At 38.4% G+C, this 18,147-nt stretch overlaps 1 protein-coding gene across 1 annotated transcript in view; it reads left to right on the forward strand.

Moving 5' to 3' along the window:
• The window catches only part of EVC2 (EvC ciliary complex subunit 2), a gene marked incomplete at its 5' end in the record, with an annotated part of 80,216 nt that extends 62,355 nt beyond the window's left edge, over positions 1-17,861 (forward strand). Inside the window, 6 exon segments of the mRNA XM_080373387.1 lie at positions 3,036-3,263; positions 5,519-5,730; positions 7,231-7,318; positions 14,768-14,961; positions 15,873-15,974; positions 16,443-17,861. Coding sequence (XP_080229513.1) covers positions 3,036-3,263; positions 5,519-5,730; positions 7,231-7,318; positions 14,768-14,961; positions 15,873-15,974; positions 16,443-16,710 — 1,092 coding nt within the window. The 3' untranslated portion in view covers positions 16,711-17,861.
• Positions 17,862-18,147: the final 286 nt, after the last annotated feature.

Here is an 18,147-nt window from a genome sequence, read left to right on the forward strand (position 1 = left end):
AGGGGGAGGACGGCAAGTCAATGGAAACTTCACAACTGAGACCTTAAAAAAATTGGACAGTTGGACAATACAGCTCTGAAAATTTCTAATTGCTTTTGAGAACATGGTCTTGTGTCACAGTGATAAGTAGTATAGCAATTAATTCAGCATGCCTTTCAGAACAAAAGCTTGAGTCTTATTTGAGAATGTCTTGTGCACAGGATTCTGAAGAAAGATATTTTTTTAATTATTATTCTTGTTTAAAATATTTGCCTTGGCACTGAGGTGTGGAATTGTCTTGCATCTAGGCTTTAGTCTTATGTCACTGGCTCATACGAACATCTTGAAGTAACACTTTGGATTTTGAAAATAAATTTGCTTTGAAAAGATAAATAAACCAAAACATACCAACAAAGTCCCCCAAAAAACTGAGTTAGGGTGGGCTTGGCTGTCTTGTGCAATCTGTATCAAAGTTGTGACTTGCAGGATGTTCTGTGGAAGTTTTTATCTTTGATTCCCAGTCAGTGCTGCAGATTCCCAGTACAGAGTACAACTTTGAATTCTTGTGAACTACTGGACTGTGAGCTTAAATGAGAGATGCTAAAAAGCAAATGTAATGAAAAGGAGAGAGAAAGAGAGAAGAATAAAACCCAAAGAGGGAGGGGAAAAAAAACCCCACACAAAAAAACCCAAGTGATGTGCAATACGGTTGCTCACCACCTGATGATGAATTCCCAGCCAGTCCCGGAGCAGCGATCAGAAGGCCCCACTGAGCTTCTCCCGGTTTATGTACTGAGTATGGACTACCCTTTGGCTAGTTCAGGTCAGCTGCCCTGGCTCTGCTCCCTCTCAGACTCTTGTGCACCTGCTCACTGGCAGAGCATGGGAAACAGAAAGGTCCTTGACTGAGAGTAAGCACTACTTAGCAACACCTAAAACACCAGTGTGTACCAACATTATTCTCATACTAAATCTAAAACACAGCACTGTACAAGCTACTGAGAAGAAAATTAACTGTGTCCCTGCTGAAAAGAGGACATACTTCCAGAGAAAATTCATGGGCATGATGTTACATATTTATCATCTTAGGGGTCTAAAAATTTGATGGAAGTCTCCTTAAATGCTTCTTTAAAGCTAATCATGAATAGAGTCAATAATATGTAATTCTGATTAGCATGAATAGAAAGTTAATAAAGCTTTAATGTCTTGGCTGCATACCATCTCTGTTTCTGCAAAGGTATTCTGAGGGGCAGAATCAGGTCTTGTGCCAACGGGTAAATCATGCAGTATCTAAAGACTGCAGTTCATCTTTACACCGTTGTATTCCCACTTCCAGGGCAAATACTATTAGTCTTTACTATTCTTATTTTGTAGACTGGTAAAACTTCAGAAATAAAGACTGCATATATAAAGGTATAGCACAGGATGCCTACCATGCTAAGGTACTAACCATGCAGGTATCTCGATTACATAGGGATGTTCATCTCTACCTACTCTTTAAGAGAGAGGCCAAACTTTTCCATAGAATGCAAATGAGTACCTACTCTCAGGTGCCACGGTGATACTGAACTTAACCAAAACTTACTTAAAAGTTTTTGAGGTGCTTCCTTTGGTGGCTGAGGTTCTTGCATTCTGTCACAGGCAGTAGTTACTTGAGCATTGCTGTTAAAATACATAACACTGGAAACTTCTGGAAATGCTGATTTCTGAAAACTTCTTTTTTTCTTTGGTAGGCTGTGAAATCTATCAGATTAGGTTTCTTAGAACCAAAAGATAATTTAGAGGTGGAGTGAGGAAAAACCCTGCACTGTGATAGCCTGCACTGTACAGACGGGCTGTTTCTGTGCTTAGCTTTATTCTAAATCCAGTGTGCAGGGCAGCAGTTGGTATCAACACCAGGTTAGTGGAGTTGGAGCTCTCATAGTTGCATGTGCTTTTTCTCTCTCCTTACAATCCAGCTTTTGAGCCTGTGTGGATAATACAGGGAGACAATAAAACCAAACTGATATTTACTGTCTTTGAGGATTCAGCTATCCAAATGTTAGATATGCGGTGTAGCCATCAGTGTCTGACCTGGACATCAGCACTTACACATCAGTGAAGCACATTTTTTAGGATATGAAATGTACAGAGAAGTATCCTTTTTTTTTTTTTTTTTTTTTTTCTCGTCTCTTTGGCTATAAAGGGAGCTTAGAGTGACAAGCTCAGGTGGAAGCATCTAAAAAGCATAATTGCAGCTGGCTACTACCCACATTGTCTTGCAGAAAAATGGTTACAGTGGCAATATCACTGGCTGTGACAGTCAGTGGTATAGCATTGAGAGCTTATCAATCACATTGCATTTGATTGTGTGTCTGTACGTGCCATGCTTGCCTTTCACCCTTTGGTTAAGTTTCAGTGTGTGTCGTATCAGATGTGTGGCAGCAACATAGTTACCGAGTTAAATGATTTTATTTTCATCCTGTTTGATGTCCACTCCATCCAGTTTTAATCTTGTTTGAAATCCATTACCAGTAGACTCCTGATTTACAGTTTAACTTTGTTTTATATAAGAGGATTTTTCATTATTTGTTTAAGGAATCATAGGTTGAATTTCATTGGTCAATATTAACTGACACTTGTGAATTTGAAACTAAATACAGGCTTTCTATAAGTTTTGTATTTTTGTTACACAGAAGGATGTATTTTATCTTCCCATTTAACAATTAAATAGGTAAGCAAAGGTTTATTTGTATTTTTAATTTTTATTTATTAGAAATTATATGGACTCTCTATTTTAGGTTAGTATTTAATATTGAAGTTATGATTACCCTAAAACAAAGCCTAAGCTCTTTGAAATATCTGACCTTACTGCTTTTTTTTTTTTTATCACTTAAACACAGGAAAAGTTTGGAATTTAATGTTCAAAGCACTTTTAAAAGACTGTATTGTATTATAAGATAACAGCATTGATATCTTTGCTGCTTTAATCCTGCTTGTTAGAGTACTAAAATCATGAGCGTGTCTGTAAGGTTTTCTCTTAATATTTTTATGTCTTGTGTTTTGGTATTTTTTAGATTAAGTACGAGTTGTTGCTTGAGAAAGAGTGTCAGCTGCGCAACCTGGAAGATAAACTTGGAGAGTATATTGCTTCTTTAACCTTTCAAAAGACTGTGAAAAAATCTAAAATGTCGGAGCTATGTACTGCTATCATAAGTGTACAAGCTTTGCTCTTTGAACAACTGAGCACATCAAAAACCCTGTCAAAACTGGAATGTATTCAGATTTTCGAAGCCCATAATACTGTAAGTAATGAAGTTGTGAAAAGGAAGAATTCTTCTTAGGAGACAGCAGCTATCAAAGTAGGTTATTTGGCTTTGATTTAGTGGTGCAAGTTTGCAGCTCCTGGTGGTCCAGCCTTTAATTTCTGTGATTATGTGCACTTTAATGCGCTCAGTAAAAGAAAAAAAAAAAAAAGGAAAAGATTAGAGCCAGGGAAGATTGTGTTGTAGCAGTTGTAGTAGTAGTAGCAGTAGTAGTTATTATTATCCAGAGATCTGGAGTCAGAAAGAGCAGCATTTTGGTGGCAAATCAATATTAAAGGTTTATAGATTGCTAGGAAGACAGCTGGGATGTGATTGTGAGTCTTGACTGGGATAGGGTGTTAATTGTCATGACTGTGATACAAAATTGTTCATGTTATAGTGCTATCCCTATCCATATGGTAGAATCCATAACCACATGATATGCTTCAAACATCAAGTTGTCAAAGATTATAATATATACAGTCTCCTACCTATCTCACTCCAAGCACAGTGATGCAGTTTAAATAGTAGAAATTTTGGAAAGGGCTCTTCCCTTCATCATATTTGTTACATACTTGATATGTGCCAGTTTTCTAATCCTTTTTTAATACTTCAGTGCTCTGTATTCATAAGGATTTTTTTTTTTTTTACATCTGCTATTTGCAACCATCGAAGTGAGGCTTGGGAGAGCACTGGAGTAGAACAAACAAAATGGGTTTTTAAGAGCAAACCCTCTTTGCCAGAGGGCATCATTAGACATCTATTGCTGTGAAAACTCCTGGTTAAATTTTAATACTGTCATCTCTACAGAGTTTCTTTTAGAATGGCAGTTAAATGCTTATATCTTCCATTTTAGCTTAAATTTGTATTAAATCTGTAGGAAATAGTGAAAGTTGTATGTAGACAGATTATTAGAAATAATTTAATCTGGAATTACTGCCTTTTAGGCAGTAAATGTAAGAGGGTTCTTTGAAGAGATTGATTTTAGCTTCTGTGTCCTTGAACAGATGAAGAAAAAGGATTGAAGGAGAGGCAGAAGAGAGACCTAGAGTAGCTAACACTGGATATCACATATCCAATATGCAAGAATTGAGTTCAGCCCTATTTCTTGTGGAAAAAGTATTTTAGGCATTTTTTTAAAGTGCTGGTTAGGCTTGGTTTACAGCGACTGCTTCCTGGTGATCAAATGTCTCTCTCTTGCTGGGTTTTTGTCCAACTCCTTTGTCCCACTAGCTGGCAAATTTTAATACTTGTTACTGTAAAACAGATATATCAGATTACACAGGATTTGCTAATGCTGAGGACATCAGTGATAGATTTTCCATAAGTGAAATAGACACATCTGAGTATATGTGAATTTGCTTCATCCCCTTAGAGATAACAAATTAATACTCAGTTTTGGTGTTAGGAGAGTGGATCCAAGCTCCAATGTCAAATATTGCTGACCAGGGAGCAGACACTTACTCCACACACTCAGGGAGAGACACCATATTCCAGTGAATCTGTAGTCTGAATACAGCTGATGAAGTGCAGGAATAGATAAAATTCAGTATTTTCTCCAAGGTACAGGTTGAGAAGTAGGGTACTGAGATATTAAGTAACTTGGAGCTTGAGGTCAGACAACAACATTGGAAAACTGGAATATGAAGCCTTCCTTCATAGGAAGGCTTGTTTAGTTTGACTTTTTGACCCAGGAGAGATCTTTGGCATTGAAAGATAAAGTCCACTTAAGATTTTGGAGGTTAACCCTTTGATTTTTAGAGCATTGTATTTTAACCCTGATTCTATCACTCTAAATGTGAATTATTTTCTTTTAACTTCAAACCTCTTTGATATTAGCTGTTGATTCATCGTAACTAAAACTAGTCAGTCTGAATTTCTCAAGCTGTTTCAGTGGCTTTACGCAGCTTACAGGTGAATTCTTATGGTGCCATTCTTTTGTTTGGATCTCAGCCATGCTGGTAGTGTGCTTTCTAGATGCCCTCTACAGTGGAAAGTTTGAGAGAGCATCGACCCTTAACACAATGAAAATTGACTCATATCTTTCAGCATTGTTCTGATATTCATAGCGTGCAAGTCATGTTTACTGAAGCCATGCAATGGATTGGAATTGTAATGACTGTATGTGGCTGGATAGAATTAGAAATAAACTAATATCAGAAAATCTGATACCATCTTTTTTCTTCACTCCATATTAAATTTGCTATTCCAAGTTAAATTATGACTTTTTATCATTGTGTGTTTTCAACCTCTAGGAGATTGAAGAACTTGACAGGAAACTGGAGTATGAGATGTTGCATAAGGAGTCAGCTCAGCAGCAGCATCTAATGAGTAGGCAGAGGTGGACTGCAGATGAATTGGGACCTTCATGTGAAGCTCTGGAAATGAATGCAGACAGACAAGTGACAGTTCTGCTAAGACAGGCCATGAATAAATGTGGACAATTTATAAATCTGCACCAGCAAAGGTAAGTTCTTTGGTCTCAGGTTTTACTAAGTTACTGTAGTTGTTATAGACCATAAGATACCACAGACGAACAAACAGCAGGCTAAATGTTCTGCGGTGTTGTGGAGGGGCTGTACATCTATGTATGAACAGTGCATTTTTGTGGTGTGGCCCAGAGCATAACTGAGGGTTCTTGGGAATATTGAAATAAGAAATGTGAAATAATAATAACTTCGTTACATATAGATCATGATGTGTTGCATGCCAAGCACCATTTCTTGATGGGGACAGTGGAAAATAACAATACTCCTTAGGAGCAAGGAGGAAGATAATTTTCATCCTGTTCCTTTGTCTCCCAAGAACATAGGTAGGGACTTCAGTGAAATGTGATCTGCTGTGATCAGAGGAAGTAGCTGAGACAATTTAAATTGAGTTTCTGTCTCCACTGACACGCTGTAGACTGAATCCCCTGTCATGCAGTCATTTTTGATGGGATATGTTCTTCAGAGACAGGCTCAATTTCACTTTTCCCTGGCCAGTTTTTAAGTAAAGATATCAGTGACAAAAAAAAAAAAAAAAAAAAAAAAAAAAACAACCCCAAAAAAACCCACCAAAAAAAAACCCCAGCCCAAACAAACAACAGCAACAACAAAACCTCTTGGGAGGTATATAGAAATATCTGTCTTGTCATGAAGGTTGCCTAGCAAAAATGGGTGATAATTTGCAAAACTGAAATATTGTATTACATTCATTAGGGTTACAGGAGTTAGAAATCACATTTCCATGTGTAATACTGCACAGTATTAAAAGCCTACTGCTTCTCAAGGTTCATGTAAAATCCTGAGGAGGTGCTTTCCATTACTGTTCTGTGAAACAACTGACATATCAGAAATGGCTTTGAGTGAGTTATTGCACTCTTAAGTCTGGTTTAATTCTGAAAGGGCTCGAGTGTTACTTGATGTGGATAAATGACTCTCCTGCTGCAGCAGTAAAGAGTCACTAGAAGAGCAGCTACGTTACTGACTTGTGGATATTGCTGTAGAGATCAGTGAAACATTCAAAGTAACTAGTCTTTACTAATTTACCTGAAAGGTTAATGGAAGAAACAAGTTTTGTACTTTTCCCAAATGATTTGACCAGAAACAAAAAATATCAGTAACGGTAAGGAAGTTAACTGTTTACTGTTAAATTCCACCAACAGGAAGATCCACAACTTGCCATAAAGTGTGGTGATGAAATTTGAAGAAGAGGGATGGGGGCAGGTTGAATTACGTTACTTTGGAGCAGTTCTAGATTTGAACTGTGTGCAAGAGCATAGCCTTAAATTCTGCTGTGACATTTGTTCGATTTGTGGTTCAGGGAAGAAGGGAGGAGAAGCTGACTTATTTTAGAAGTTATGCTGCTCACCCAACTTTGCTGACAGAAAGATACGCTTCCTGAATGGATGACTTTCAGATATTTTTTCCTATAATACAGTCATTGCACCTGGGAAGATTTCAGTGTTAATTCTCTTTCACTTCAGATTGAGAGATGAGCAATGGAATTGCGTAGTGCTTGAAGATTTCCTGGAAAATACAGAAATGGATGCATTTTTGGCACTTTATAGTCAGGTAAGCATGAAATTGAACAAAGCTTCCAAGTTTAAATTAGAGCTGTATCTGAAGGTCAGCTTTTCTTCTTTTTGGGGAATGTTACAGATGTATGTGGAGTGCCTATCTGCTAATAGTTGTTACCAGTTCTGGTGTTTGCAGCCTGCATTATCATTCACTTCAGTTAATTCTGACCTGCTTTCAGCCTTTTGTATTTTATTGAGTTGTACTTCTTTTTGTTCATTTACAGATCTTTTCAGGGGGTTTTCTGGTTGTGTTTCATTCTGTGGAGATCTAAACTGCCTGAGTTTATGGTTTACAGACAGATTTACAGTCTGATTTTAATATAATGAGGCAAGGGTTTTGTTTAGATTTTAATCGGTGATAGGAATGATTTGCATTGATTGCGTTACAAAGCTAAATGATAGAAGGACTACTAGTTAAATTTTTTAGTGTCATTACTCATATTGTTTTGGAAAAGAGCATCACCTCTTCAAGTGCCTGTCAGTCCAAGAGGCATTAAAAAAGGATTGTTGCTGTCCCTGAGTTTTATCTGCAGGCCTTGGCTGAGATATGTAGCTAGTGTCAGAAAAAAGACATGGTGTTGCAGCTTTTTGCATCCAAGTATCTTGCCTCTCAGGGACAGTCATGTGTATCATCATTTGAGAGCTTTGGAGGCCAGCAAGCCAAGGAGGGACCGCTTAGACTAAGGGTCACTTAGCTTGTTTCTGTTCAGTTTTCTGAACTCTTTATCCTCTTCTGAGTTACATGTCTATTTGAGGCCAGCTAATTTTGTGAAGAATTGGCATAAGACTCCTGTATATATCTGTTAGGAGATACACTTGGAAGATAGCACATTTTCGGTTCCTTACTCTGTTGTGGGTCAGGAATTTGCATCAAGATCTCCCAAAGCTCACAGGAGCACGATAATCACAATCACTTCAGTCTCTGCCTTTCATGGGGACACTCAGGCTCCATTCAGAGCAGAGTCCTTCCATGAACCTTGCTGGAAGAGACTTCTGAATATCTGGCAGCTAGGTGGCTAAGGTGCTGTCCTGGAATGGAAGATCTCACTTTGAACTAACAGATTAAATTAGACAGACTGGGAATTCAATCCTTGCCTTAACACTTTCCAAGAGCATCCTGCCCTCTGGGCATAAAGATCAAAAACTCGTTCTGGTGTGTCTTGCAGAGTGTAACACTGGAAGATGCTTGCTGAGGAGGTCATGACGAGTATTACCAGCCTTCCAGTTTTAAATCCGAGCTATGTGTTCCTTTAGAGTTTGGAGGGTTTTTTATTAGTAGTGTTATTATTTTCTTCTTAGATTTCGCCCTGGCTTCCTGTTGCAACTGTTGGGTTTTTTTTCTGAACTGGCTTGCTACCCTGTTGGCCTTGACAGTTTGGGGTATTGTAAGTGGATGTGGCTGTCAGGAGCTGCTGAATTCTGTTTCAGCTTTCAGTTCCTTCTCACTGTTTTGTGCTCCCATGAACTACTGCACATACAGCTACCAATATTTTATTGGGACTTCACAGAAATACCATTCTGCTGATACTGCTAAAAATTTCTGCTGCAGGCCTTTGTAGGGTGCTTATGATACAAATATTCACATGATGGTGAGTCTTAATCTGATTATTTCTTTAAACTTTATACATATTCACTTATGCTTCTTTAAAATAACTTGCATAATGCTGACAAAGTAATTGGCCACTATTTTTAGTTATTTGTTCAGTTGTGTAACGGTGATGTGGGCAGTGACAGCTATAATGCTTTTCAGAGGCAATATTAAATTTGAGGTTTTATTTCCCATTTGTAGTTGCAGTTTGTCTAATAGCTCAAGATTTCAGAACACTTTACTAGGAGACAAGATGGTCTTTTGGCCTGTTCAATGTTTCCCCCGACTCATTTTTTTTATTTTATTTTATTTTTTTTCAAAACAGGTAAGGAAATAACAGAATTGCATGAATATTTTGCTGAAACATACAGTGCTTCAGATACATGCTGACTGTGATAAATGTAAGATAATTCTTAGATAAATTCAACATCAGTGGAAATAAATAGATACAAAAATGGGAAATGCTTTGAAAGATCCTTTGGGCTTTGCTGATTTTTCCCCGTACTACTGTGGTTTAAGTCATTGGTCTTGGTAGGCAATAGTCTTGTGAATTCTTTTTATATAGTTGTTTGTGTGGGGTTTTTTTAAATAGTTCATTACATATATTTATCTGACAAAATATGCTACATCCACAAATGCTGGTCATTCTAGAATCATGGAATTGTTTAGGTTGGAAAAGAACTTTAAGATCATAAAATCCAGCTGTAAACCTAACATGGCCAAGTCCACCATTAAAGCATGTCCCTAAGCACCACATCTACATGTCTTAGCTGCAGGGCTGGTGACTCAACCATTTCCTTAAGCAGCCTGGTCCAATGTTTAACCATGCAAAAGACATTTTTCCAATCTAAACCTCCCCTGGTGCAACTTGAAGCCATTTCCACTCATCCTGTCACCTGTCACTTGAAAGAACAGACTGACACCCACCTCGCTACAACCTCTTTTCAGGTAGTTGTAGATAACGATAAGGTCTCCCCTGAGCCTCCTTTTCTCCAGGCTAAACAACCCCAGTTCTCTCATAAAACTTGTTCTCTAGACCATTCACCAGCTTTGTTGCCCTTCTCTGGAAACTCTCCAGGACCTCAATGTCTTTCTTGAAGTGAGGGGCCCACAACTAAACAGACTATTTGAGGTGCAGCGTCACTGGTGCTGAGTACAGGGTGATGATCACTTCCCATGTCCTACTGACCACGGTTTCTGATACAAGCCAGGATGCTCTTGGTCACCTGGGCACGCTGGTGGCTCATGCTCAGCCAGCAATCAGCCAGCACCCCCAGGCCCTTTCCCTCCAGGCACTTTTCCAGCCGCTCTGCCCCAAGCCTGTGGGGCTGGTGTGACCCAAGGGCAGAATCGGGCACTGAGCCTTGTTGAGCCACACACAGTTGGCCTCAGACCATTGGTCCTGCCTGTCCGGATCCCTCTGCAGAGCCTGCTGCCCTCAAGCAGATCAACACTCCTGCCCAATTTGGTGTCACCTACAAACTTACTGAGGGTGCACTGCATCTTCTCGTCCATATCATTGATAAAGACATTAAATAGAACTGACCGCAGTACTGAGCCCTGGGGAACACCACTTGTGACCAGCCATCAGCTGGATGCAACTCCATTCACCACCACTCTTTGGACTTGGCCGTCCAGCCAGTTTTTACCCAGCATAGAGTCCGCCCATCTGAGCCATGAGCAGCCAGTTTCTCGAGGAGAATGCTGTGGGGGACGGTGTCAAAGGCTTTAAGAAGGTCCAGGTAGACAACATTCACAGCCTTTCCCTCATCCGCTAAGTGGGTCATCTTGTCGTAGAAGGAGATCAGGTTCATTAAAGCAGGACCTGCCTTTCATATACCCACGCTGGCTGGGCCTGATCCCCAGGTTGTCCTACACGTGCTGCGTGATGGCGCTCAGGATGACTTGCTCCATAACGTCCCCTGGCACTGAGGTCAGGCTGACAGGCCTGTAGTTCCCTGGATCCTCCTTATGGCCCACCTTGTAGATGGGCGTCGTGTTTGCTAACCTCCAGTCTTCTGGGACCCCCTTGGGTTAGCCATGACTGTTGGTAAATGGTGGAGAGTGGCTTGGTGAGCACTTCAGCTGGCTCCCTCAGTCCGCTTGGGTGGATCCCATCAGGACCCATAGGCTTTTGTGCACGTCTAAGAGGCATAGCACGTCACTAATTTGCTTTGAATTATGGCAATTAAATTGTCTTCCTGTAATGGTTTTTAAGTATCTCTGGCACAGATACATTGTGAAAGAGCTTCTGAATAACAAGATGTGTTCTGTAAGTTGAGGGGTTAAAATTATTGTTTTGCACATTACAGATGCATGCAAACAAAGTATGTCATTATTTTCACAGTACCCAGTCCTCTTACACCCCAGCAGGGGAAGAATGATCCTTGATAATAACAGATTTTGACATCTTTGAAGACAGATTTAAGAGCTTCACTTTTACCTCGCTGTACTTGAAAACTGAACGCACTGTTCAGTGTATACTTGGGGGACTGTGCTTTAAGTTTTGTTTATAAGATCCCCTCAAGAAATAATTAATTTGTTTAAATGCGCATTAGATATACTATTGGGTTTTTTGTGTTTATATATATTCACATGAAGTGTAACCCAGAGGTATTCTGGAACATACTTTCTTGAGATTCCATAAAACCTGTACATATTTACCCTCCAGACAGACAAAATAAAACTTCTGTTCTCAGCAAGTATAATAGTATAATAACTCCAGCTATAATTCCAAACCTGCCTACTCTTATTTAAACTGTAAAGAAGTAAAGTAGTAGACGAGTAATTTATTAATATTTTAAGGCTTACAGTGTAACATGTTCCTACTTTTGTGTGTGCTTATTCTGTGAGCTGTTATGGGAATTGATTTTCGATTGGACTTAAAGGTCTTTTCCAGCCTAAGTGAATCTATGATTTTTAAATGTTTTTCCCCCCTTTTTCTTAAAACTTACAGAACATTTTATATTGCCAAGTATAAGGGAACTATAACTATTGTACTCTTGTATCTACTCTCACTCTTTTCTTTAAAGAGGATTTTCCCCTTTAGACTAGTTTTCAGAACTGTGGATGCAGCCCTCTGCAGAAAACCAGGTAACTTTTACTCTCCTACATTTCCTGGTTTGTCTTACATCCTTACTGAGGTGGATCTAGGTCAATAAGAGATTTGCTTGAATGATAGCGAGGTCAGGATCATGAGCCTCTGGCTGAGAAGTTACTTTTAAATAAGCTCATAGCTGTAGCCCCGGGTACACTAATTGCATTTCAGAGACAGCAGATGATGCAGGCAGACTTGTCATGTGGAAACAGCACAGTAAGCTTGAAACAACGTGGATTGAGTTAATTGGTCCTTGCGTTAGTTGTTTAAATACACATTGCTCAGTCCAAATACTTAAAAGTAATTCTGCTGTTTGTAAGCTACAATTCATTTCGTTTTTATTTTGACCAAATTCAGAGAATACAAATGAGGTTATTAGTGCAAATAGCTTTTGTATCCATTTAATGGATACAAAAAGTGATTTCCTAAGCTTAGTTGTACCTTACCGTATAATACACCTGAAGAATCAAACGCATCCCACACTGGAGGGCTTTTGGTCTCACTGGTGTGACCATTTCTGTGTTTGCATGCACATTCGCTTCTCCTTTCTTCTTCTGCAAGCTGGTCTGGGTGGCTGTGCGCAGCTGAAAGTGCTGCTAGCTGCTGGTGCGTGTTCACACATCAGCACTCCCTTCGCTGTACATATGCTATAGATGCACCTGGCTGGTGGGCAGCAGTGCCGCTTTTGGTACTGTTGACAGCATGGTGGCACCTTGCAGGATTACTTAATCATGGATTCTGCTGTGTTAGAAAAGCATTAAACGTTGCTTCTCAGTCCAAATCATCATGCTTGATACAGAAAGGCAAGGGTCAGAGTGGAGAAAAGAACATTTTAAAGAGGAAACTATTACAGAGGAAAGCAGTACTGAAGTTTGATGTTTTGATCATCTGCATATAAATTACTGAGTTAATGTCCTGAGACCATTTAGCCAAGAAGGGCAGAATAGGTCACAGATGTGTCATTTTTATTCTCACTTAATGGTGTTTTTTATAAGTTTCTAGAACGTTTTTTAAAGACCAAGAGTGTAACACGGTATGTATACACCTATAGAAATTAAACTTAGGTGTCTGTATTAAGATTTAAGCTTTTGTTTACTTTCTTCTCCAGAGAAGAAGCAAATAAATTCCTGCCCTAAGTAGCCTGAACAGACATCCTTTTACTGAACTTTGGTGCCCGTTTAGGGTGTAAATATTGGACTTTTTAGATACTGCATCAGTTTACTGATCTCTCATCAGTCTTTGGATTTTGTCTTGTTCATTCTAGTATCTCAGTGGTTTCCATGGAAAACCTATAACAACACTGAAGAGCCCAGGAAACTGGGAAGTGGCTGGTTTTCCTGCCTTTTGGAGGGGAGTGCTCTGCTTGGAGAATGGTTATAGGAAAAGGAGGTTTCTTTTTTTTTTGTGTCACCATCTAAATTCGGGTTAGGACTGCTTTGGGAGTGATTGCTTTGTTTGGTTTTACATTGATTTGGCAGAAATACATCCTTTATAGAGCATCCTTTTGGTGAAATAGCTTCTTTCAAAGAAGCTTAATACAGGGATCTCCTAGGTACATTTGCTTCTCTGAAAATTTGTCATGCAAAAAAGAGGCAGAGTTCAAACATTTGCTGTGACATTTTGAATTCACTGTGGACAAAGAAATTTGCTGTCTTCTGCATGGTGGGACCTTGTGGGGGTTTTATTTGACATGGGCTTTCTAGTCACCTCCCACATCAATGCCTATAGGAGGGTCTACAGAGCAGAGGAGACTCAGCTTTTGTGAGTCATCCCAAATGTTTGGCACGTCTTACCTAACTTTAGCTACCTGAGATACATGTATGGCATGAAGAGAGTACAACAGCTTTTTTTTTTATATATCCTTTGAGGTATTTAACTTGCTTTAATTTGCTCTACTTTTTTTCTTTCCATCTAGTTCTCAATATATTGTAGAATTTTCATATTTGATATGCATGAGAGATCTGCAGAAACAGCCATGGGGACACGATAGTTTTGACAGCAGAGCAGAAAAGAACAATGGGATTTTGGTGTTTGGAGGGAGGCAGGAAATGAGGCTCGTTGATTGTCTAGGGAGCAACTAAAATTGAACACTATATGAATATACTTTACCATTGACCTTTGGGCCAAAAAAGAGAGGACATTTGGGGAAAAAAAACCCCAACCCACAAAAAAAACCCAACACTCCAAAAAAAACCCCAGATGGTTCCCGCTCCGCTTAATGTTGCAAGGTGTTCTCTGAGCTTATTACAGAATCTGGTGTTAAGAGAGGCTGGACAATGAAGTGTTCAACCATGACAACATGTAAATGTTGAAATGAGGTTTCAGAGGCTGTTTTTTTTGTCCCTAATTTTACAGACCATATCGCTTCATTGCTATCTTGTAAAGATTTCTTTAGAATAGTACAGTCCATAAATTAAACCTTAAATGCAAGAATATGGCTGCATTGTGATTTTTGACGCCGAACGGCATCAAGTACATGTCCTAAGCACATACACTAAGGTCACCTGGTTGTCTAACATTTATATTGCGTATACCAGAACAAAATGGACAACTGTAGTATATATGGGCCAGTGTGGATAAAAACAGTGAACATGGGACTATGACCACTATAACATTACTAACATGATTTTCAATAATATTTCTTGTTTCTATAACAGATAATTCTTTAATGATAGTAGTTAAATTCACTAACACTTTTTTTATTTTAAATACTAAATTTATTCATCTCTAATAAATTTATCTACTCATTAATCTTCTAGGAGCTCCGACTGACAGGTTACTTAGCTAAACTGACAAGGGTACCAATGGGGATGTTGCACAGGGTCCTGAACTTGTTGCTGCCCTCCAGCCCACAAAGTGAGGTTCTTTCTGTACTCGATTCCATCAGTAAATATTCAGATGGTGTTGCTGAAAGTGACAATAGTGCAGATGAGTCTGGCAGCTGTAAAAAAAGGTAAGTGTGATAGTTGTTGATAGACTAAGAGGAGATTACTGCTTTACATGTATATGTATTTGCTGGACAAGTAGACTGATAATTAAAAAAATCATAGGTGCATAAGTTTTCTTTCAAAACATTTGGGTAGGGTAAAAATACATTCTGAAATGGCTACCTTATTTTGTGAAATCTTTAACTACAATAAATTGATTAATAAAGAGTTACTAAATGTTATAACTTCATTAATTAATGGTTATCCTATAGATTTATAAATCTTGTTCTGGTAATTTTCTTTCTGATGGCTTTAATTGGAGTTCATTAAAATATTTTTCTTCCCATTTTTTTTAATTTATAATATTGATAGCACACTGGATTTCAGGTGTATGTAAAGGATGTCCTCCTTTCTAATAATGGAAGTTTCAACCTTGCAGATGCCTGTCCTTTTGTAGTTCATTACTAAAATCCCAAGTGGCCACTGTTTTTCCCTTTACTCGCAGAGACTTGAGTAGTCTCCCAGAGGTAGTTCCAGCGGTGTAGTGTCCCAGAGCCTTCATCCTTCCAGTTTATTCCCATTAACACCAGCTGAATAGCTGTACAGCTAATACTGAGAGGTGCTCCTGGACCCTCTCTCCCAACTCCCTGCCATGACACGGGAAGAGGAGAAAAGCAGATGTTGTGGCCCTGGGCCCTCTAGTTGTCAGGTGTGAGTTGTCAAGGAACAGATAAGCGTCCTTGTGACCGTGCCCTGAGGTGTGATCTTAGCTGATTTAAATGGTTTGTGGCAGGGCAGCAATAATATGTGAACACTCTTACTGACTGTATTCATGGTATTAATGGCATGGGCTGGGTAGCTAAAATCAGAAAGGGGAGGAAAGTGTGTATATCTGGGGATTTGCTGCTGGGAATTTTTTACTTTCCTGCTCCTTCAGGAAGAACCAAGAGTTGTGGAAAGCACTGGAGAACCAAGTAAGGCAAGATCTGATAAGCAGAAGTTTGGAAAAGTTCCCTTCTCTAAACAAGAGAAAAGACAGGTAAGGAAAAGACAGGAAGAAATACATACGATTTTATTATATATATTTTTTTGTACTTCATTTCATCTCCAAAGGTTCCTCTATATCCATTAGAAATCAGAAAATATGTTCATAAATACACATTTTCTCACAGTGTTCTGCTGTTTGGTACTTGTGTTTGCTACAACATACTTACACGTAATAGGGAGTAGTAGTAAATGCCTAAAAAGATTTTGCTGTACATATCCACGAAATTCAGATATTTTTCATATGCATTGGCCATCCTCCCAATGGTTATTTACTATAAGGTTACCTTTCCTTAAGCAATTTTGTATCTCATAAATTATTGGGGATTGGGATGGAAATCTGTCTATTCAAATACAGTTTTCTTTAGCTTCCGAAGTCACTTCTATGTCAGGATATGATATAGGAAGTTAGAATTTTTTTGTCAAAGTTCATTTTTCAATTCAATTTTTTTCGTTAATGTAGCTTGATAAAGAAGAAGCAACTTGCTATCTTGGAAAAAGCATCATTCATTCATCTTGGATGTTCACCTAAACAACCTCCTGTGAAACAGTTTGATACATCTGTTCCCTTGAATACTGCAACTGCCAGAGCCATAGAACTGTTAGACACAGGGGAGAAGATATTTTTGTTTCGTGAGCCGAGTGATCTTTCTTTGCATAATTCTCCAAGGAAAAAGAAAAAGAACTTTCTTAATTCCAAGAAGGCTGCTCATGCAAATACAGACTTGTGAGGGCAACTTCCTTTCAAAGTATCAATTAGGGAAGAGGAAGTTATTTAAAATTCAGAAAAATAATGAGAAAGAATGAAGTGTGCAGTTTAAATAACATATGTTGTTTTAATCTCATTTGTCTGACATTGTAAATAGCTGTAATTTTAGAATGGTGCAGTTAGCAATCTGCATTGTGTGTTTTTTAATTTTGGTCAGCCTATGATGCAGTGGATGAAATATGGGTGTTTTATGATGCACATTCTGACAGGCAGGACCCAGTGTTCCTTCAGTACATTTTGCACTGATCTTACTATAGCTGTGTTTTCGTAACTTATGTAGAAAGCTTATTTATTATATAAAGTAATTACTGATTTACTATTCTTGTATTTATATGTTCTTGTAATAAGCTGTGGTATAGCAGATAACATGAAGAGATGAAGTGGGTGACCCACAAATGCTCTGTTCTCTGATTTTCTGTTCTAGCTAATGTACTGTTTCATGTTGCGTTCTTAAAATGTTACTTCTGTAGTCTGTGTTCTACAGTGGTAGCTGGTAGTCCAGATCTTCAGCATATACATATGTACTTAGCCATACATCCTGGAGCAAAATTAGCTTTTTGCTATTTCCTCTAAACTTATTTCAGCTGAACTATGAATGTGGCTACAGTTCAAATCTGCGTTAAATATTTGCAACCTGTTGTTGCAGTCTTTTCCTTGGTGAACCAATATCATCACACTTGCTCAGTAGAAAAGGAAAAAATTTAAATGGGCATGTAATACTTTCAAAAGCTTTTTTGATTGCAGTGCTGCAAACTGTCACAATTTTATGTGGATATTTTTTAAGTCTTATTCCTGGATTTCTCTAAATTGATTAGAATACCATTTTACATTTCAAAAAGAGTTAATTTTTAAACCTTTTTAGTTGACAGAAAGAAACCTGTAAGTATGAACCCTAAAAATAGGAACAGGATAAGGCTAATTAAAATAAACACATATATTTGTTAATATTTTGTGATAATCAAACCTGGTTTTAGGTTCTTTGAACCGTATTTGAATGCTATGCTCTGAAGGTATTGTGTTCATATATTTTGCAGTTTTTCCCGTATGGAGTTTCTGTGTCTTTGTATTAATAGAATGCCGGTTTCATTTTGAAAATTAAAATGTTACAGTGTATATGTGTCTGCAGTTGGCATCTGTTCCAAGTGGAAAAAAACATATTTTTTTTTCCCTGCTACTCTAGACAAGTTTAAATATTCACCCCACAGTAAACAACAATTAGTGTTTCATATTGCTATTAGCATTAGAAAATGCATGCAGTAATTAGCCTGATAATCCTAATTAGTTTTTGATTGCATTCTTCAGTCTTTTCACAAAGTCATCGCTCTCACAGAAAGAGGATTCTATCAGGATTGTGGGAGTTCAGAGTTGCTGTGTTTAGGTGCGTCTGGTGTATTGTCCC

Source organism: Falco punctatus (assembly GCF_963210335.1).
Source record: "Falco punctatus genome assembly, chromosome: 1".
NCBI classification, from domain to species: Eukaryota; Metazoa; Chordata; class Aves; order Falconiformes; family Falconidae; genus Falco; species Falco punctatus.